At 40.8% G+C, this 21,693-nt stretch overlaps 2 protein-coding genes across 3 annotated transcripts; one reads left to right on the plus strand and one right to left on the minus strand.

The window, feature by feature from the left end:
- Window positions 1–4,003: 4,003 nt before the first annotated feature.
- On the plus strand, window positions 4,004–10,373 carry LOC131554290 (V-set and transmembrane domain-containing protein 5). 2 transcript variants are annotated; one of them, XM_058799522.1, is made up of 4 exons: window positions 4,004–4,340; window positions 6,907–7,233; window positions 7,325–7,468; window positions 8,174–10,373. In XM_058799522.1, the coding sequence occupies exons 1-4, from the start codon at window positions 4,268–4,270 to the stop codon at window positions 8,482–8,484; spliced, it is 855 nt and encodes a 284-aa protein (XP_058655505.1). In that variant the 5' UTR covers window positions 4,004–4,267; the 3' UTR covers window positions 8,485–10,373. The 2 variants fall into 2 exon arrangements, with proteins under 2 accessions (XP_058655505.1, XP_058655506.1); XM_058799523.1 differs by having other exon boundaries at window positions 8,092–8,316.
- Window positions 10,374–10,520: 147 nt separating this feature from the next.
- med17 (mediator complex subunit 17) lies at window positions 10,521–21,620 on the minus strand. Its single transcript, XM_058799519.1, has 13 exons — window positions 21,480–21,620; window positions 20,160–20,419; window positions 19,911–20,074; window positions 18,951–19,170; window positions 18,736–18,872; window positions 18,550–18,631; window positions 17,980–18,132; window positions 17,719–17,849; window positions 17,440–17,624; window positions 16,855–16,992; window positions 15,926–16,043; window positions 10,994–11,153; window positions 10,521–10,853 (listed from the first exon to the last, which is right to left on the minus strand). The coding sequence occupies exons 2-13, from the start codon at window positions 20,392–20,394 to the stop codon at window positions 10,645–10,647; spliced, it is 1,932 nt and encodes a 643-aa protein (XP_058655502.1). The 5' UTR covers window positions 20,395–20,419; window positions 21,480–21,620; the 3' UTR covers window positions 10,521–10,644.
- Window positions 21,621–21,693: the final 73 nt, after the last annotated feature.

The raw sequence follows: 21,693 nt of genomic DNA on the forward strand, positions 1-21,693 counted from the left end.
AGATGTTTCATCCAGTGTTGCTGCAAAAGTTTTTCAAATCAAATTTAAGACTTAAGACTTTTTTCAAGACCGGTGGCCTGTACCATGAAGCTGGTTTTGGTGGCTAGCCAGGTAAGTTATAGTTTAGTTTGCCTCAACCCCAGGTTTTAGGCACCATGAAAGTTGGTTGGCTTTTAGCGGTGTTCATCGACGTGGCAATTTACGATACATGGCTAACCTGCTCCATAGCAGGTTTTGTTCTGGATTACAGATCGCTACCAGATGCTGAACCAATCAGCTGTGAGTAAACTGACATCTCTGCTATCAAGTCAGTCCCCGTGTCTCTTAAAGCAAACTTTAAAAATAAAGCTTTTCCTCAAAGCTCTTCAGCAAATGTCTGCTCTCGTCTTGAATCCACTCTTCCATTCGTTTGCGTCCCATTCTGAAATCCCTGAGTGTGGTGAGAGTGAAGCGCCTCAGCTGACGCCAGCGATCTCCATTACTGATGGCCAAACCTGCAAACATGAAATGTAAGCTAAACTACATTAAACTGACTATCTGTAAACAGAAGTAAACAGAAACATTACCGCATACCTTTCTGCCTTGCTAGAAAAACTAAAAAGAAAAACTTAAATCAAAAAATCGTAACCTATAAATGTAAAAAATGTCAGTCTTATGGCTTGTTGTTACAGGGGTGTGGACCTAACGAGTGATAAACGTGTCCAGTTTGAGTGCTCTCTCTTTTAAAAAAAGAAGGAAAATTACAGCTGTGTATCTATGGATATTTAAAAATATAAATATTAAAATTTGGAGATTTTTTTCCTGATCAGATCTAGTATCCCATTTATATAGTAACCTGTTTCTGTATAAAAATAGTATAAACCGTTTTAAAAGCATAATTGTGACTCTATATCTGACAATCATGACTTTATTTATCATGATTGTTTATAGCACACTCTTCTGGCTTTATATCATGCCATGTAACAGTCACAATCTGCACAGAGCAAGGAGACGAGGAGCACAATCAAAACTTCTTTTAATGAAGACTCCAAGGAGTACACATGTGGCACATGAGAGACAAACAATACCGGACATCAGACACGGGGAAAACCAAGGCTTAAGAATACAGGAGAACTGAAACAGGTGAGGAGAAATCAAACACAGACAGAGACTAATGAACTAATAATAAAGACAGGAACAGGAAGGACCAAATATGGGCATGGGGAACAAGACACGTGACAGTAACTTTAAATCTGTACATTTCTGCGTTAAAATTAGCTGCTCAAAATTGATTGCCCTCATTTGCAAAGACAGGCCTGAGTTCTAACATGCTTATATACAGAAAATTCAGACACATAGTCCTCTTACCTGCATAAAGCTTTTAAAGGGTGCACGCTTGTCCATTATTAATAAGTTTCCAATCAGTGGCAGTGCCAGTGGCCCTTGGGTCTGCTCTGTGTAGGGTTTTATAAAACTGCATTATAAAAAAAAAAGTCTGTACAACTACACTGAACAAAATTATAAACGCAACACTTTTGTTTTTGCCCCCATTTTTCATGAGCTGAACTCAAAGATCTAACACTTTTTCTATGTACACAAAAGGCCTATTTCTCTCAAGTATTGTTCACAAATCTGTCTAAATCTGTTTTAGTGAGCACTTCTCCTTTGCCGAGATGCTCCATCCACTTCACAGGTGTGGCATATTAAGATGCTGGAAGCTTCCAGGAATTGTGTACAGACCCTTGCAACATGGGGCCATGCATTATCATGCTGCAACATGAGGTGATGGTCGTGGATGAATGGCACAACAATGGGCCTCAGGATCTCGTCACGGTATCTCTGTGCATTCAGAATGCCATCAATAAAATGCACCTGTGTTCGTTGTCCATAACATACGCCTGCACGTACCATAACCCCACCGCCACCATGGGCCACTCGATCCACAACGCTGACATCAGCAAACCGCTCACCCACACAACGTCATATACACTGTCTGCCATCTGCCCTGTACAGTGAAAACCGGGATTCATCCGTGAAGAGAACACCTCTCCAAAGTGCCAGATGCCATCAAATGTGAGCATTTGCCCACTCACGGCTTATGGTAGAGAAATGAACATTCAATTCACGAGCAACAGCTCTGGTGGACATTCCTGCAGTCAGCATGCCAATTGCACACTCCCTCAAAACTTGCGACATCTGTGGCATTGTGCTGTGTGATAAAACTGCACATTTTAGAGCGGCCTTTTATTGTGGTCAGCCTAAGGCACACCTGTGCAATAATCATGCTGTCTAATCAGCATCTTGATATGCCACACCTGTGAGGTGGATGGAGTATCTCGGCAAAGGAGAAGTGCTCACTAACACAGATTTAGACAGATTTGTGAATAATATTTGAGAGAAATAGGCCTTTTGTGTACATAGATCAAAGTCTTAGATCTTTGAGTTCAGCTCATGAAAAATGGGAGCAAAAACAAAAGTGTTGCGTTTATAATTTTGTTCAGTGTATATTTAATACACTTTAGTTCTGTGAACAGCACTTTGCAAGTTCATCCATTAAAACTTTGCAATATAAATTTGAGTTAAGTCAATCTCATGTATGCAAATATTTCAAGTAACAGAGAAACTGCACTCCCATATAAGAGAAAATCAAACTCATGTAGTTTCAAAAATGTAATCTTTTGTTTAAAGGAAAGGACGTGACGTGTGGCCAAGTATATGCTGTCCCATACTCAGAATTTGTGCTCTGCATTTCACACAGACACAGACACACACCTACCAACATGATCTCACAGAATTCCGTGTAATGTTCACGGACTTAATTAACCCCGAATCTGTGGTGGCATCACGGAATCACCGAAAATTCCGTGCTGTTCTCACAGAAGGCATCAGCCGTGGTCCATGCACGGATTCACTGGTTCAACACCAGCGCTGCATCGGACCACGTAAAAAGAGTGACTCCGATGCAGTTATACTTTCACTGGAGTACCTGACCCCACCCCTACCCTAAACCCACCCAGTCCTGAACAATAATGATGACGATACATTTCCCAGTAGCCTCCTCATCCACAGGATCCCATGTAAAAAGACGTGCTATATTTGACACATTTACAGTGTCTGCATGATGAAAATGAAAGTGGTGCAGTGAGAAAAATAATCTTGTTTCCATTTGCATTGAAGATTATTTTTCTAACCCACTGGCAGATCATTTTACTTGTTTGCCCCAGGAAAATATATAAATATCATATTTTATTTTATTTTATTTTTATATAGAAACTGCATCTTGATTTAAGAATTTTTAGATTTTTGTCCTTGAAATAAGGCAAAAATCTCAGCAATAATAGCCAAAAATACATTGTATGGTTCAAAATTATAGATTTTTCTTTTATGCCAAAAATCATTAGTATATTAAGTAAAGATCATATTCCATAAAGATATTTTGTAAATTTACTACTGTAAATATATCAAAATGTCGTTTTTGATTAGTAATATGCATTGCTAAGAACTTCATTTGAACAACTTTAAAGGAGATTTTCTCAATATTTAGATTTTTTTGCACCCTCAGATTCCAGATTTTCAAATAGTTGTATCTCAGACAAATATCGTCCGATCCTAACAAACTTATTTATTAGCTTTCAGATGATGTATAAATCTCAATTTCGAAAAATTGGTTTTGTGGTCCAGGGTCACATATATGACATATGACAAAGGTGAATTACCTATACAAAATGCCAGCAGGGGTCAGTCATACTTCAGTAATTAATAAGCAGTTCATTTTGATGTTATACAAAATATATGGAACTGTTTGACAATTCATTAATAATTTAAATGCAGAAAGTTTCCTGTGAGGGGTAGGTTTAGGTGTAGGGTTGGTGTAGGGTGATAGAAAATAGAAAAACAATTATGCCAATGGAATGTCCCCATAAAACATGGAAACAACGTGTGCGCATGCGTGTGTGTGTGTGTGTGTGTGTGTGTGTGTGTGTGTGTGTGTGTGCTTCACCAGCTGCTAAACCGGTCTGACCAGTATCATAGTTCAGTCCTGAAAGTGAATACGTCTTGTTGAATGAGTAGATCGGACAGACAGGAAAAAGAGCAAAAGGGAGCAAATACTGAAAGGGAAAGAGAAAACAACAGCAGAGAAGATAAACTGAGATGAAGATAAAGAGCAGCATAAGGAAGCATGCGGATTGGATAGCAGAGCAGGACAGGGTGAAAGTCTAGAGTTATGACTGAGCTATAAACACTATCACATGTTACTTGCATATAGATATATGGAGGAATCAGTCTAATGAGGCCTGCATGGATTCGTTTGTCTCAGAACACACAGATACTCTACCTTCTCTTCTGTCTCTGCCATTACAGTGAGTATGTGTGTGTGTGTGTGTGTGTGTTTATAAGTTTACAAAGATATGCTTTGGGACAAGACAAAAGTATGTTTTAGGGGTTAGGATTTGGGTTAGTCTGTAATCATTATAAATAGAAAACAACAGACGTTAATGTTATGTCTAGCTAGATAAACATTTGTGCACAGGTGTTATGATTAAAGAAAAAGTAATCACATGAATGCATATTAAGAACGATAATATTGTGATTGCAATGCTTGTGTTTGAACTGTTCAGGTATTTGTTTATGCATCCTTTCAAACTAAACTTTCTAACATTAAACACAGAATATCTCTATAATTACTATAATAAGGTTATAATCCTGTGTGAAGTTGGTGCTGCAGTATTTGGCATTTTAATGTAATATCACACTGTATAACAGTGGCATAATACTGTTTTAATGCTTTCTTAATCCCTGAACATAATATCACTTCAACATGTTAGCATTTATAAATCTGCCACGTATGTGACTTACAGCTGAAGTAAATACTGAAGGATTCTGGCGCGGAGACTGAATGAGTCAGGCCAGCCAAACCTGTTTCTGCCTCACTTTTCACTTTCCTGTCACTTGGTATTCTTTGCTAAGTTATTTGTATTAAAAACACTGTTTCAGAGCAGAGCTTTATTTGGAAAGGAGCAGGAGCAGGAATGGGGAGTGTCGAAGCGATATTTGCTAAGCTGGGATTGGTCAGCGGTGTTTTAAGGCAGGGCTTAGCCATCATCAGTAATAAGAAAAACATTCCTGCAATGCTTTTGTTTATTTTATCATTGGTATTTAACTCCACCAACTTGTTCCTGGGTTAAAGAGGGGTAATCATTTACTTACTGAGAGAGGACAGACACTGAGTGGACATCTGCTGGATGTTCTTACTCTAAAGAATCTTATCGAGAGTTCACTCCATCTAGTGTGAGGGACAAATCTACACACCTTGATCATGTGGGGGCAAATGATGCAGAAACATGTTTGATGGGAATTTGTTTTGTAACACATCAAAACAGTGCAAAAGAAATGGAGAAAGATTGTTGTGGTTCTTGATTGATGATGGCAGTTTCAGTTTAGGTTGGAAGCTTAAGGGTGTGGAAAGTGAATTTGTGCCTCGTTGTGGAGGAAAATCCACACGTTGCCTGTTCAATGACTGTAGCTGGAGGGAGGGAGCATACGAGTGTAGTAGTGCATTGAGGAGTAGTTCCGGCGGCAGTGCTAAAAGCCATCATCAAAACCTTAAATTTGATTCTCGGAGCCAGTGGAGTGAGATCAGGAGGAGTGAGACGTGGGTTCACTTTGGCTGATTAAAGACCAGATGTACTGCTACATTCTGGATCATCTGCAGAGGTTTAGTTACATTGACTGGAAGGCCTGCTGTAGAGCGTTACAGCAGTCCGGACTTGAGATAACAAGGGCTTGGACAAGGAGCTGTGATGTGTCTTCTGACAGGAAGGGTCTGATTTTCCTGATGCTGTAAAGCACAAACCTTCATGACCGGGCCGTTGTTGAAATGTGAGTGGAAAAGCTCAGCTAGTCTTCAAACAAAACCCCCACATTCCTTGCTGTCCTGTTTGGTGTTAGTGTTGTAGACACTAGTTGAGCAGTGATGTAAGTGGTAAGAGAAGCCATGTGCATCTATGATCGTGTAAATGGAGAAAAAAAGAGGAGTGAGAACTGAACCTTGAGGAACACCAGTGATTAGCTGTTGTTACAGACACCCCTCCTCTCCGTGACACCTTAAAAAATCTGCTTGTGAGGCAGGACTGAAGCCACAAAAGTACTGTAACAATGATGCCCAAGTCAGAAAGTCAGCATCTCGACAGAAGATGGTGTGAACAGCGTCTGAATGCGCTCGCTTGCTTGACTGAGACTTTGTGATGACGAAATGTAGGAGGTTGTCGCTCTGTGTCATGCAACTGAGAGATCAGTTTGTGAACGCCCTGATTATTTCTTTCAGTCTCTAACTCAAATTAGAGGGGGCATTTGTGGCGTAATGGTTTGAGAGGGGGGCTTGTAACCTGAAGCTTGTGGGTGTGATTCTCAGTACCGGCAGGAACTGTAGGTGGAGGAGTGAATGAACAGCACTCACGTCACCTACATTCTTCCCTGCATTATTCAGCCTCACAGCACTGCTCCTGGAGGGCACAGAGATTAGCTTCAGACTTAATTAAACCCGTCACAGCACTTAGCTCTTTTAAAAAATGTGTGATTATAAAACGGTTGTGCTCATAATGGTTGTTGGCCCTCCATACAACTGATGATTCTGTGAGCACATTATAGTAATATGTTGGTGTTACCATTTCCAATTCCAAATATTAACAAGTTTCCCAAAAACCTGTCTAGCATCAGCAAAACATCTTCTGTCCCAAAATTCTCATCATACAAACAGAGCAATGTTTTGAAAGCATTAGAGTCACAGTGTTGATAGCTACTCTTTCTAACTTTGTTTGAGGTCAGCCAACAATGGTTAAGAATACTCCATAAATGCTGCTTTTGCATATAATCAGATGAAGTATTTTAACATCCACTAAATCTCTCCTCTGTCTGCTCTCTCTAAAGCTCAGGCCATTACCATTCTGGTGCCGAGGAGCACTATCACGGCACCGGTTCAGGGAAGCGCTCTTTTCTCCGTGGACATCACATGCACCGGGACTCCAGCAATCAGATGGATGTTCAGTTCTGTAAGCAGACAGCAAAGCATCGCAGCCTGGATGCTCGGTGGCTCTGCAAACATCACGCAAATGTACGAAGGAAGAGCGCAAACTCATCCCAACGGCTCTCTAACCATAACCGACCTACGTCTACAAGACTCTGGCTATTACACCATCACTGTGACCGAACCGTCTGGAAACAGCAAGGACATGTGCATGGTGTTGAGTGTAACTGGTGAGCATGTAGATTTTGATATAGAGACACAAATACCCACTGAACATAACGCTTTATTCCATCTATCCTGTGTTTGAACTGTATGTTTCAGAGGTGCTGTATGAGGACATTCAGTACTTTATCGTGTTCATCATTGTGTTGGGGACGCTGGCTGCATTACTGATGCTGTGTATGTGGCTCTTGAATAAACTACACAACTTCATAAAGGCCTGGAGACAACAGAGATGCTTACCAGGTATCAAACTACACTGACTGTCATTTACAGTTGTTGCAATGCACAGACGTTGCCGCACAGCTGTGTACACTCTTAAAAATAAAGGTGCTGAAAAGGTTCTTCACAACGATGCCACAGAAGAACCATTCAGTCAAAGGTTTTTTACAGAACCATCTTTTTCTTACCTTTTTATAATCTGAAGAACCTTCTTTTGCCACAAAGAAACAGAAAGGTTCTTCAGATGTTAAAGGTTCTTTATGGAACCATTTAGACAAAAAAGGTTCTTCTATGGCATTGTGAAGCACCTTTATTTTTAAGAGTGTACGTTAGATGTCCTGAACTTGCATGCTAAGTGTCTAAATGAGACAAGAGCTTATAATTAATGCTCATTAATGCAGATCACACACTCACTGAGAAGAGGAAATGCTCTGGGCTGCGTTTCCCAAAAGCATCGTAAGCCTAAGCTGATCGTAGCTCCATTGGTGACAAAGGGTCTACGACGTATTTAGGCTTATGATGCTTTTGGGAAACACAGCCCAGGCCATTTGATCCATCAGAGAGTGTTTGGCAGAATATGAATGTATGAGATAAGATGTAATATTACTTTTCATTTGCAATTGAACCTCTATTTGTATTCTGCACAGAGCACAATGAGACTGAACTACAGCCACTGTGACAGAAACAAACAGCTTATAGACAGCAAACGGCCTCTCTGTTTCTGATTAGTGATTGACCAGATGAGTGATGAACGCCACACCTGCCACGAGCGCTTCCCTGTACATCCTCAGACGAGTGAAGATCAACATGTTCAATCAGACAGACATCACCACCAACTCTCTGAACGCTGTTCCTCGACATACTGCAGTGAAGAAGAGCGGACCGGCAACAGGATCATCACATACTTACATGTTATTATACATTTACATTTAGCAGACGCTTTTGTCCAAAGCGACTTACAAATGAGGACAATAGAAGCAATCAAAACCAACAAAAGAGCAATGATATGCAAGTGCTATGACAAGTCTCGGTTAGTCTAACGCAGTACACGTAGCAAGTTTGTTTTTATTAATGTATATACACACATACACATCCATATATATATACATAATTATAAATGGTCAAATGACATCCTCTCAGGTACCAGATGGTGGAAAATTTATGAATGTTCTTTGTGTGTTATTTTTAATGGATGAATGCTTTTAAAAATCATTGGATATTGCAGGGGCAAATTTCCATTTGTGGTTCAGATACCAATCCTATCAAAATTCCTCAGCTATATTATTTAGTGTACAAATGTCTGTCTCTTATAAGACAAAAAGATTTGAATGTGGCTCAGTGTCATGATTGATAAATAGTAATAACTAACAAACAGCATATTTAGACAAACATACATATTTAATAGGTTTTTTTTTCCAGATTTTTGGGTAAGACAGGTTTGACCTTTTTGATTGTAAAGGTTCAAAATAAATCTTTGCATAATGATGATTACCTGCACTGGTTGTTCTCATTAAATGTAGTTTGTCTTTAGATTTTCCAGTGTATAGAAGGATTGCTTTTTTTCTGTTTCTACAAATGTGTCCCTGCAGCACAAAAGCAGTCATAAGCAGCACAGGTATATTTGTAGCAATAGCCAACAATACATTGTCAAAATTATCAATTTTTCTTTTATGCCAAAAATCATTTGCCTATTAAAGGGGTCATATGACGTTCCTAAAAAGAACATTACTTTGTGTATTTGGTGTAATGCAATGTGTTTATTCGGTTTAAGGTTCAAAAATCACATTATTTTCCACATACTGTACATTATTGTTGCTCCTCTATGCCCCACCTTTCTGAAACACTCCGATTTTTACAAAGCTCATCGTTCTGAGAAGTGAGGTGTGCTCTGATTGGCCAGCTATCCAGACGGAAAAATGTTACGACTGTGTGAGACAGAAATGTTACGGCCCTTAGCGTATTGTGATACCATGTCCCGGCGCGATGAAACAAAAACAATAAGACCCATTATAAAAGAGGCATTTGTTGCATCCAGTGGGGACATAATTACTGATTATAATGACTTATACTGTCTTTTTACATGTCGCACCACGTAAACATTACCATGTCTGCATTTGTGATCGGAGAAACGACAAACAACAAGCACTACTCTACACAGCTCAAAACTTGCGTTTGAGTAGTCAGTGGCCAATTCTTTAAATATGAAAACATACTTACAGGCTGAGAGTCAGAAGTGCCAGACTGTCCTTGCCAAGTTTGAATCGCCCCACTTTATAGAAACAGGCTTTGAGCAGCTGGCAGCTACTCTCAGGTTCAGGAAATAGTCCTCTGTAAAATGCGCTGCACACACTCCAATATTTGGGTTGAACTGTTCTGGAACAGTGTTGTAAATACAACTTAACCACTGATTTCTAGTTGTGTCCTCTTTTGGAAGCCCAAACAAAGTAGTTTTGCTTTCACAATGAAACACAGCGTCTCCAGGACATGGCACCGGCGGCAGCAACAGTACTACAGCGAGAATCATAGTTACACCTTCTTTCATTGCGTATACATTTGGGGCGGTGTTTTGCAAATCTTCCCACACAGTGAGGTAGACATGTGGGGGCGTGTTTGAATGAGCCGTTTTAGGGGGCGTGGTCGAGTCTTAACTTTGATAAAGAATATCTCTTTGGGTTTGAGACTTCAGGGATCTTATCTATGCACAAACAGCTTGTAACACTCCAAAGAGAAAGGAAAACTTGAAATTGCATCATATGACCCATAAAGATATTTTGTAAATTTCCTAGCGTAAATATATCAAAACTTAATTTTTGATTAGTAATATGCATTGCTAAGAGCTTCATTTGGACAACTTTAAAGGCCATTTTCTCAATATTTTGATTTTTTTTACACCCTCAGATTCAGATTTTCAAATAGTTGCATATCAGCCAAATATTGTCCGATCCTAACAAACCATACATCAATGGAAAGCATTTATGCATATGATGCATAAATCTCAATTTCAATAAACTGACCCTTATGACTAGTTTTGAGGTCCAGGGACACGTGCTTTCACAACAAAGGAAGAATGCAGAGCTGGACGTACAAATGTTTTATTTCCAACAAGTGTTTTGGCCATCGCTGGCCTTTTCTTAGAAAAATGACAGAGCACGAGCAAACGATAAAGAGATGCATCAAATTAATGTGAGACCCCGGCGGCTCTAGGGACACAGGGTCAGGGCCGCCATCAGCAGCTCCATTTTGTAAACAAAGTTTCTTCCTTCCATTCGGCCCCAGTGCACCTCCTTGTAAGGACCCCTCAGGTGCGTCCATTTGCCCTCCTGCACCATGTCGCTCTTGGGCAGCTCTTTGGCTTGACTGCGCGGGAACTGAACCAGCACCTTGCAGCCGCTCTCTGGACCGTTGCGCACTGCAGACAGACACACACACACCAGCTCTATGTACTGTCCTTTAGGCTCATCGTGCATTATTGTTTATGGATCTCCATGACCTGCCGTGAGGTCAGATCACCGCTGTGATAAAGCATGTTTAGCGCTGGCTCAGACTCACCTGAGATGGCGTATTCTCCGTTAGAAGACGCGACCGTGATGGCGGAGGCATTCCCAATGCTCTCGATTGGGCCGAGGCCCACGTGATTACCGAAACTCAACACGTGCCAGCCCATGACTTTAGCCAGCTGCTGCACAGCGTGAACCTGATGCTGCGACATCTGCACACACACACACCATCATGACATTATGACAGCCAGAGTTCAGACAAAAATAAAAATTAGCTTGAAACGTGCTCATCAGAGATCAGGATGAGTGTGTTTCTTCATCAGATTTGTAGACATGTGTCACTGCATCAGTGTCTCAGCAATGGATGCTCTGCAGTCAAGAGTATTAATTATTATATTGATTTAAACAATTATCATCAATAAATTATTACATAAATTAGGGGTGTGCGATATTGACAAAAAAAATTATATCTTGATATTTTCTGGGATTTTATCGATAACGATAATTAGATGACATTTTGCTGAGTGTGTTATTGTGCTGGTATCTTAAAGATTACCGTGGACAGCTGACTCCTGAATTTTTTTTATTTTTTATATTCTTCATATTCTGTGTGGTCAGTTCACAGCAGTGCTAGAAATTAATCTTTTCCAATAAGTTTTATAGGCATTTGTACCTTTAAGCCATTTTTTTCTAAAAGTGTGCATCATCTTTTGAGTCAAATTCTTGCATTTGGGCTGTTACCAAGGAAACTAAATCAGTATTAACAGAATTCATCTTTGCAATGAGGAGGAAACACAGAAGCTGCATCTGAATGGCATTTAGATGTATTTACACACTGTTTAATGCAACTCAGAGAGACACAGAATGCTTTAACCTGCAGTTTCAAATGCATAAATAATGTTTTGATATTTGAAACATAAAACGTTGAAAACTGATGTTTGAAATTATTTTTTAAAAATTAAGACACCTTAAATGTGAAATTAAAACCGCCAGCAGGTGGCATCAATTCACTGTTAACAAGCGATTCATTGCGATTGAACCAAATCATTTAAACAGTTGATCAATTCATCTTTAATATTCATCTTTGTTGTCCGGATAGGCCCCTAGTTCAGGATTTTCTATCGGTGTTGGACGTGTTTAACCTTACTCAGTCAGTAGTCGGTTCTACTCACGTACAAGGCCATACACCAGAACTTGGTTTTATCTTGGGGTATTCCAGTGTGTGAGCTGGCAGTAGAAAACGTTGGGATCTCAGATCATTACTTTAAATATGTTTTTTTCTATGATAACTCGAGGCAGTGAGTCAGCAGGTCGTAGTGTAAGGCCCATTAATGCTTTGACAGCCTCCGAGTTTTCAGAGGCTTTTAAATCCCAACCGCATTTGCGTGACACAGTCTTGTCCCCATTACGCTCTGAATTAGATATTCTGGTTGATAGTTTTAATTCAGAGTGTAGTGGTATTCTGGACTCCATAGCCCCTTTTAAAAAGGTGAAATCAAAAATGGCTTCACAGCCCTGGCTCAATGCAGAGAGCCGCTTAGGCAGAAATGGAGACAGGCAGAGAGGAGATGGAAAAGAGACAAGCTTCAAGTCTCCTATGAGATACTCAGGGACTGTTTGCATACCTACCAACAGTTTGTTAAATCTGCCAAGGCACATTATTTTTCTGCTCTAATCTCACAGAATCATCATTGTCCGAGAGTGCCATTTCGCACAATAAATACAGCTCTGAATACTGTAGGTTCAGTTGCTTTTGACAGCTCTGAAAAAGCCTGTGAAAGTTTTGCACACTTTTTTTGTGGATAAGATCAGTACTATTAGAGCCAATATTTCAATCTCTGCTTCAAATCCTGATGGACTCATATCTCGGCCTGACTCCTGTATTTCTGCTCATTTTTCTATGTTTGAGCCCGTTTCGTATCTTATTGTTCATTAGACGTTATTCCACCTCGTTTATTAACTCAGATTTGGGATGTGGTGGGTTTTATGATCCTGTCCATAATAAATCAGAGTCTTTCAAGGGGTGTTGTTCCATCATATTTTAAACATGCTTTGGTGCAGCCTCTTTTGAAAAAACCCACTTCAGATTCCTCAGTGCTAAATAATTACAGACCGATTTCAAAACTGCCTTTTCTGGCTAAGTTATTGGAGAAGGTGGTTCTTAAATCAACTTTCTACTTTTCTAAATGGAAACAAAATTTTTGAATTACCGACCCGAGTCCGTCTTTTTCCCCCCTTCTCCCAAAACAGCTTATACTACTGTTTCAGCTATTAAAATAGTTCAGTTTTGTGTTTAGTTTTTTTATTAAGTGAATTTAGAAAAATGTTTGGAGCATTTTTTGTTCGTTATAGGCCTAAGTTTTTGTTTTTTAAAGTAACAATCAAGCAGCCAGCGGCATACAGTTGATCATAGTCTATGTTTGATCAATTTAGCCTTCTCAAATCATCACAACTTGCCTAAAATAAAATCTATAGATATAAACAGTTCAAGCATATAACAATGTTTAAACGTTAAACCTAGATAAATGTGCGCTGCATCCAATAGTTTGTGTGGAGAGTGGAAGCTAAAGCACGCTTTACAGGACATGGAGACGCAAGCACAATCACTTGCATTTTTTTCAGTCGATACACTGTCATTTTGCTCATAAAAGGTAAGAGTAATACATTATTCGGAACTGTAAGGGTCTACTTTAATTTGTGTGCAACAAAGGTTGTGCTTTTATATAATAAAGAAAACAAACATGATGCGCTTTCTGCCGTCTCGGTCTTGAACAGGAGCGCTTCACAAAAATTAACCGTAACTCAGCGAATACATGCCTCACAGACATAATAAATATACCTATAGAAAGCTTTAAATTACGACTTAAAATAAAAAAGGGTTCATACACCTTTTCTAAAGTAAAATTCAAGCACTTTTCAAGCACTTTCATGGTGCATTTTCAAGGTTTTCCAGCACTTCAAACTGTGGTAAATTACATTTTTACATACATAGAGTTCTCCACTTTAAATCAGATGTTATTGTGCTATTAAAAACCACCTGTCTGGATTGCATATAACATTGGCTAATATTACATAGCCAACATACAGTATATAAATTATGAAATGGAAAAAAATTAAAGAATTTACAGGGTTATTATCTGCTTTTAAACCCTGCACAAATAAAATGAATACTGTATGAGCGGGATAGGGCAATGTCTATGGTAACATATTAATGACTGGTACCATAAAAAGACTGTTAAAAAAACATGAAGCAGTTCAAAAACAGGTTTTTCACAAATAAATAATGTTTTATATAGTGATAAAAATAGTTTAAAGGCTGAAATGTGAGGTTTAAGTAGCTATAAGTTATTAATCACCCACACACAAAAGTATAAATTCTTTATGTTAAAGTGCCCCTATTATGTATTTCTGAAGATGATCTTTCATGCAGTGTGTAATACAGCTCTAAGTGAATGAAAACATCCTACAAAGTTTTAAATCTGAAAGTGCACCGTGTATAAAGTTAGTCTTTCAAAAGAAAGAGTCGACTCTGAATCACTGAAACGAGTCGTTTTTAAAACGAATCCCAAGCAGGTTCGTGTTGATGTCAGCATGAAACATTAGCATATTGCCGCCCACTTGTTGGTCTTTTCATGTTGGTCTGAATGAAAATGCAAATTCATTCTTTGCCACTAGATGCCGCTTTTAGAGCAGTAAAAATAGCGGTTTCCCCGGTAACGCTGTACACAAAGCAGCACTGCCTCACAAACACTGCTTTAAATGATATCGACCAATCACTGCAGATTAACGTCACGCAGAGGAGGGGTTTGGAAAAATGAATCGTTGAGCGAATCGTTTGGGAGTCGATGAGCAAGTAAGGTAAAAATAAATGCATATTATAAGACGATGAAAGTGTTGTTTGACCTTGCATGCATGTCAACCATAGACTGTATAAAAACAGTGTCAGCCTGTTGTTGGACTCCCAAAACCAAAATATGAACCTTTCATTACCCATAATAGGAGCACTTCAAAAATCCAAACAATTAACAAAGATGTGTGTGTGTTTTAAAGGCACATTAGCAAGTCCGCATTTTTCTGAACAAAAACAGCAAATTGCCAGAAGGTGGCGCATTTGTAACAGTACAAAACGGTTTCCCGGTAACGCCTGTACATACTGTAAAGCAGCACTGCTACGTTATAAGACATTATAGCCTACGTATGCATGATGAAATGATAATGCCATCAAAACTTTTCTGATGGCAGACGGTTTCCTTCAGAGACATTTTCATATCAAAACATCCTCGTTTTGACATCGTTTGAAGCGGCAACCTCTCGGCATGTTTTTATCTCCCGCTCTGCTCCATCAGAGACAGACAGATCACACTACAGACTCGAGCGCAGCTGTTAGGATTATTTTAAGTTAAGAAATGATGAACTATTCAGTAAGAAAGCTAATTATTATGAAACCAATGCAACTGCATTTTCAAGCACTTTTCAAACCTTGAAAACGGTACATTAAAAGTCAAGCATTTTCAAGGAGTTCAAGCACCCGTACGAACCCTGATAAAATTAATCAAAAACAAAAACTCTTTCATTATAATCATTTTCCATAAAGATGCATATCTCTCTAAAGGCACGTCTAATGAGGAGACGGCGAGTCAGGATCAGTATCTTCATCCTTGCGAAACGGACTCAGAAAACACTAGTTTACTAGTGAATTATTCAAATATCTCCTTACTATTCCCCGATGTCTTCTCCAGATGTTAACTGATGGACTGGAGTGCTGTGGATTATTGTGATGTTTTATCAGCTGTTTGGACTCTCATTCTGACGGCACCCATTCACTGCAGAGCATCCATTGCTGAGACACTGATGCAGAGACACATTTCTACAAACCTGATGAAGACACACACTCATCCTGATCTCAGATGATCTGAGGGTGAGCACGTTTCCATCAGATTGCTGTGTGCGTGTGAATATCTGGTGAAGCGCTGTCTCTGTGCACCTGTGACAGCAGGAAGTCCTGCAGCTCCTGCTCCTGGTGTGAGAGCGTGATGACGCGTCCGTCTCGATGCACAACCCTGATCTGCTCCACACCGATGTTCAGCTGCAGCTGGATCGACCTGAGCAGGAGAATCACTGTTAACGGTGAGTTGAATCGAAACAATAGATCGCTATGGGGCTATTCACACCAGGTGCGAAAAAGCAAGGATTGATTTATTTTTTCATGTTGTGTGTCGATTTTTCCCCCCGTCGCTCCTCGATGAAACGGGCCGTCCAATCAGATTTGAGCTAAGATCACGTTCGTGGAGCAGCTGCTGTTGCACAAAAGGGTGAGAATAGTGGCGCCGTTTCCAAAACCAGTGTAAACAAACACAGAAGAAGAGTGTTCCGAGAGAGAAGAGGATGCGTTCTTGTTATCATTGGTATCTGAGTACAGATTTATTATTATTATCGGAGTCAGAGCGAGTTCACTCTAGCTCTGTCAATCATGAATAATATCTCCTGCCTTTATGCATGAAAAAATTTGAAACATTTTTCTGTGCATGAAATATGAAAGTAAATAGAAATTATGACGATATATTTTCTGTATGTGTATGCAGCTCATGATATTTTTATAACAATAAAGGATGTTTATGACAAATGATAAGCCGTGTCGCGTTCAACCCATTATAAACCAAAGAGTGCTTGTCTGCCTATTATAGAAAAAAAAATCCACTTTAGATCTCAATCGGACGTTATTACAAGCGCTGTTTAAAGTGGGTTTTAAGCAAAAACATTAATAATCACATACATTTTCAAATGTAGCTTGATGCTAATTGTACCTCTATTTATATTTTAAGATGTATTCTACACATTATATATAGTTTGTGTTTCATGCAGAACTGTGTGATGGCCGTTTCACGAGTGTGTGTTTCTGTTCTCAGGTCATACTTGCAGATCTGCTCGTATCCCTGCGAGGTGATGAGCACTTTGACGCTGGACTCATACACATCGTTGATGTTGGACCAGTGAGCCTGGATCTGAGGGTCCTCGACACGACTGGCCAGACTGTCAATGGTTCGCGCCGTCCTGAAAGAAAGAGACTTTATTCATCTTTGGTCAGTATATACTGCAATATACACACCTGACGGAAACTACTGATCTACTGAAATTATAAACACACACACACATTACTATACATTATTACTGTTTTGTCTGCACTACATCTTTAAGTGTCACTTTTTTGTTTTTCAGACTGCAGTGCATAGACGGATACACTGATTTCATCTGACTTTGTGTCTTATTATTCTAATTGAATTTTCTGATTAAATGTAAGAATTGGAAAGAAAAGATGATGCATACATCTAATAAGGAAAAACACCCTTATAAGAGTTAAAAAGCCCCTGAAAATCATCACTCATTTCTTTACCCAGCTGCAGCCTTCCATAACTACACTGTGTTCATATACGATTACTAGATAATCTTCACTAGTGGAGAGATCTCGAGCAGACACACACAGATGCGTGAGATGCTCACCTGCTCCTCAGGAAGATGTGTTTGGCCTGTTTGATGATCTTCTCCAGGAGTCCCTCGTTCTGCTGCAGGGAGCTGATCTCTGCTTTGTCGTAGGCCATGGGTCCCGCCAGCCGCAAGCGCTTGTGTCCGAACGGAGCGCTGGCAGGATGGGGCATCACCACCGAGCTCAGCGTCTGCTTGTGGAACTACACACACACACACACACACACACACACAGATGAGGAGGAGGAGGAGGAGGAGGAGGAGGAGCAGCAGAGCGCTCTGGGGACGAGCCTGTACCTCTCGTATCAGCTGGTGGAGGTTGTGTTCTAACACATACAGATGGTCGTCTGGCTTGCTCTTCTCTGGAGACGCTCTCTGGCTTTTCTTCTCTCCAGTGGAGTGGCAGAGAGAGATGGACAGCTGCAGACCTGAACACACACAGAATACATTAATACTTGACTTTAATGAACAGAATCGCAGTGTTCATATGACAAGTGTGTGCATTGCTAGCGGCTTTGTATAAAAGCGTCTGCTGAATGAACGAATGAGTGCAAGTACCAGGAAAGGGTTGCGAGATGATCTGGTTCTTGACGACGATGTGAGGAATCTGTGATTTGATCTGAACAGCTTCACGTGAGAGCTGAGCAAAGATCTCCTTACACAGCAGCACATTCTGAGCCGCCTCCAGCTTTAAATGCCACATCTGAGAAGCTGAGAGACGAACACAGAAAACAGACACTTACCGCTCGTGCAACAGACCACAAAACACTTCAGACACCAAACGTCCATGAATATTTGAGCAGAAAAGCTGAACAACTTTGATCCGCACTTATAAATCTCATACAGCTGTGTCTTTCTTTTATAAATATGATAAAACTTAAGACTCTCTGGAGATATGAAGGATGCAGTACTCTATAGGTACTCGAGATTAACATGAGATCGGCAGAAACTGTGTCATGTCCCCTTTAATAGTTATTTAAAAGGAGCATTAAAGTCTTTCCGATACTCATAGTCATACATATCTATTTTAAAGTGAAAATACAGGGATTCTACTAATATTACAGCCATAAGTCTTAGATCTACGAAGGTAAGTATTGTTTGAAAGCAGCATTTCTCATCAGGCTTTACCGGGTTTGGCTTTAAGCTGTCTTCTGAAGAGATTGACTGTGCCGAGGTCTCCGATATCAGGAGACTGCTTCTGAATGGACACCTGGAGAAACACACACACACACACACACACACACGGTTCATCTGGTGAACAACAACACGTGATGCGTGTGCTGACAGGAGAGCTCGTCTATAACCGAGTGTTACCTTAATATACGCCGATCCCTCCAGGTCGCTGGGGATCTGCACGCTGAGCGGACAGTAATCATCTGGGACCTTCTTATCCAGGTCGAGGTCTGTGTTCTTGATGACCTCGAACGTGCCGTGATGGGGGAACAGAGACCCTGCAGAGCACCAAACACACATGAACACCGCAGTACTGTAGCGCCAGAGACGTCAGCGCGAGAGAGTCGCTGCATTACCGGCGCTGCGGTAGCTCAGGTCGCCCAGGATCTTGTCCCCGAGCTTGCGCAGCTTCCACTGCGAGCGCAGACGCAGCAGCTCCGAGTTGAAGTCCCGCTGTCTGCGCTGCTCCTGGTTCTCAGCCAGAGACTTGGTGAGTTTCTCTGCTCCTTTCAGCAGCAGCTGCGCCGCCGTGGCCAGAGACTTCTTCTTACTGATCAGCTGGAACACCTGCGGGGTCTGAACACCAGCGCTGCGTTATACATATGACCAATACTCCAATACGCTTTTGTATACATTTAATATATTGAAGTATTCACACAAACATAATCTGTGATATCTTCAGTGAACGTTTGGGGAAAAGCATCGGATGCGTAACATTACATCAGATCCGTGCAGTACAGTAGGTCTTAATATACAGGCCGTCTGTCGCATTCCTGTTAATCTAACAATAAAAGAAAAGAGCGACTCACTCGCTGCTTGATTGAACTGCTTTTGTAGTTCTAATAATCTAAACACACTGAAGTGATTTTTACATTTTATTATTTGTTTTTCTTACTTGAATGCTTAGGTTTAGATGTAAAATTAAAAAATGTAAAAAAAGTAGGTAATACACTTGTGTCTTATATTTGTTTATGTTTTTGCATCGGTTCTTATTTATAACAACAAAGATAAAATAAAAAATAGCAATATTGATGATTAAGAATAGAAGCGAGGGAAGATGTAATGTTGCTGGTGGTTTGGCACCGTCAGAAAACTTTAAATCAGTTTTTCTCTTAATGTACTTTACTGACTCCGTCATTTCTCATCTGATTCCAGCAGATCGTTCTGAAGGTCTTTTAACGGAGAATGTAAAAATGTAATGTAAAAAATCACATGTAGTCTAATTATTGTTATGGAAAACATCCCAGAAAATATCAAGATATCATTTTTTGTGAATAAGGCACAGCCCTAGTCAGGAGGAGACCCCGTCGCCGCACCTTGGTCACGCTGGGGTCCTGGGACACGGGGTCGAGCGCCATGTACTTCTTATCCTTGAGCACGCTGAGCACGTCGTGCAGCACACACATCTCGGTCAGAGAGCTGCGCAGGTTATTACGCACCGAGTCCCACGGCCACAGCGACGGCTGGAACTTCACCGCACCTGCGAGCAGAGAGCAGCGCTTGAGTCACGAGCGCACACACACACACACACACACACACACACACACACACACACACACACACACCCTCGTCCTCCTCCGGCTCCGGCTTGCTCCACGGCTCCCGGCTCTCCCGCTCCGGCCCGTCCTGCTCCGAGTCCGAGCTCTGGTCGAAGTCGATCCGCTGCGCCAGCTTGGCCAGGTTCTGAGACATGGAGAGCGGCGGGACGTACGTCTCCAGACCGTCCAGAGACACCTCCTGCACCTGACGCTCACACTGAGACTCGATGCTGACGCGCACCGCCGGACCCCCAGACATCATGCTGACCGCTGAAGCTCTGCACACACTGAGAGAGACAGAGATCACACACTGAGACAGACACACACACAGAGAGAGAGAGAGAGAGAGAGAGACCTCTCACACACACACACACACACACACACACAGAGAGAGAGAGAGAGAGAGATCGATCACACACTGAGACAGACACACACACACAGAGAGAGAGAGAGAGAGAGAGACCTCTCTCACACACACACACACACACACACAGAGAGAGAGAGATCACACACTGAGACAGAGACACACACACACACAGAGAGAGAGAGAGAGAGAGAGACCTCTCACACACACACACACACACACACAGAGAGAGAGAGAGAGAGATCACACACTGAGACAGACACACACACACACACAGAGAGAGAGAGAGCTCACACACACACACACACACACACAGAGAGAGAGAGAGAGAGAGAGAGAGAGAGAGCTCACACACACACACACACACACACACACACACACACACACACACACACAGAGAGAGAGAGAGAGAGAGAGAGAGAGATCACACACACACACACACACACACACACGCGCACGCACGCACGCACACAGAGAGAGAGAGAGAGAGAGAGAGAGATCACACACACACACACACTCATCTAGAATATGGAAATAACTTCTGATCTCACTGCAGTAAAGCAATGTTCTTAAATATTATTGTCAGTGCAAATGTGAATTTTCCAGAAAAAACTAGGCTTCATATTTTATTTTGCATGTCAACATCTTGATTTAAGGATGTTTAGATATCTATATTACAAGACAAACATGTCAGTGCATGCAACATTTAATACCATGACTTTATGAATTTAAGACCTTCTGCTTTGATTTAAGGCCTTAATTTGCGAAAGGGAGATTTAAGATGTTAAAAACCTTTGTAAGACCCGCAGAGATGTGATCTAAGGAGCAAAATAAATAGATAAATACTGTATAGAGTCAGAACTGATGGAGGAAACACACTAGGGTTCGAGACACAGCCATTGACACGCGCTTCGTACACACAGAACGATATGAGCTGACAGATTTACTCATGTCAGAGATTAAATATTCTGCCACATACTTACATCTATGAAGTGCCTCGGTTTTCTGCTTGTCTTTGTGTGTTTGCGTTGTAGTTCTCAAGCTGTGCGACGCTGCGCGAACGAGAGCTTCTGCTCAAATCTCGCGAGGCTTGGCAGGGGTCAAAGTTGAAACGAGCTTTACGGAATTATTATTATTTTTTAAATCTATTTTGTATGTACAAGTGTTCTATTCATATCTGATTATTTGAATATAAAT

The sequence above is a fragment of the Onychostoma macrolepis genome, chromosome 15 (assembly GCF_012432095.1).
Source record: "Onychostoma macrolepis isolate SWU-2019 chromosome 15, ASM1243209v1, whole genome shotgun sequence".
In the NCBI taxonomy this organism is placed as follows: Eukaryota; Metazoa; Chordata; class Actinopteri; order Cypriniformes; family Cyprinidae; genus Onychostoma; species Onychostoma macrolepis.

What these genes read in the sequence shown, in the direction of transcription:
- LOC131554290 (XM_058799522.1), top strand. Translation starts at nt 4,268, where the DNA reads ATGAGGCCTGCATGGATTCGTTTGTCTCAGAACACACAGATACTCTAC. An exon ending in CTTCTGTCTCTGCCATTACA is followed by an intron (nt 4,341 to 6,906) that starts GTGAGTATGTGT and finishes CTCTCTCTAAAG; the next exon opens with CTCAGGCCATTACCATTCTG. An exon ending in CATGGTGTTGAGTGTAACTG is followed by an intron (nt 7,234 to 7,324) that starts GTGAGCATGTAG and finishes TGTATGTTTCAG; the next exon opens with AGGTGCTGTATGAGGACATT.
- med17 (XM_058799519.1), bottom strand. Translation starts at nt 20,394, where the DNA reads ATGATGTCTGGGGGTCCGGCGGTGCGCGTCAGCATCGAGTCTCAGTGT. An exon ending in CATCTCGCAACCCTTTCCTG is followed by an intron (nt 17,850 to 17,979) that starts GTACTTGCACTC and finishes GTGTGTGTTCAG; the next exon opens with GTCTGCAGCTGTCCATCTCT. An exon ending in CGGAGAATACGCCATCTCAG is followed by an intron (nt 10,854 to 10,993) that starts GTGAGTCTGAGC and finishes GTCTGTCTGCAG; the next exon opens with TGCGCAACGGTCCAGAGAGC.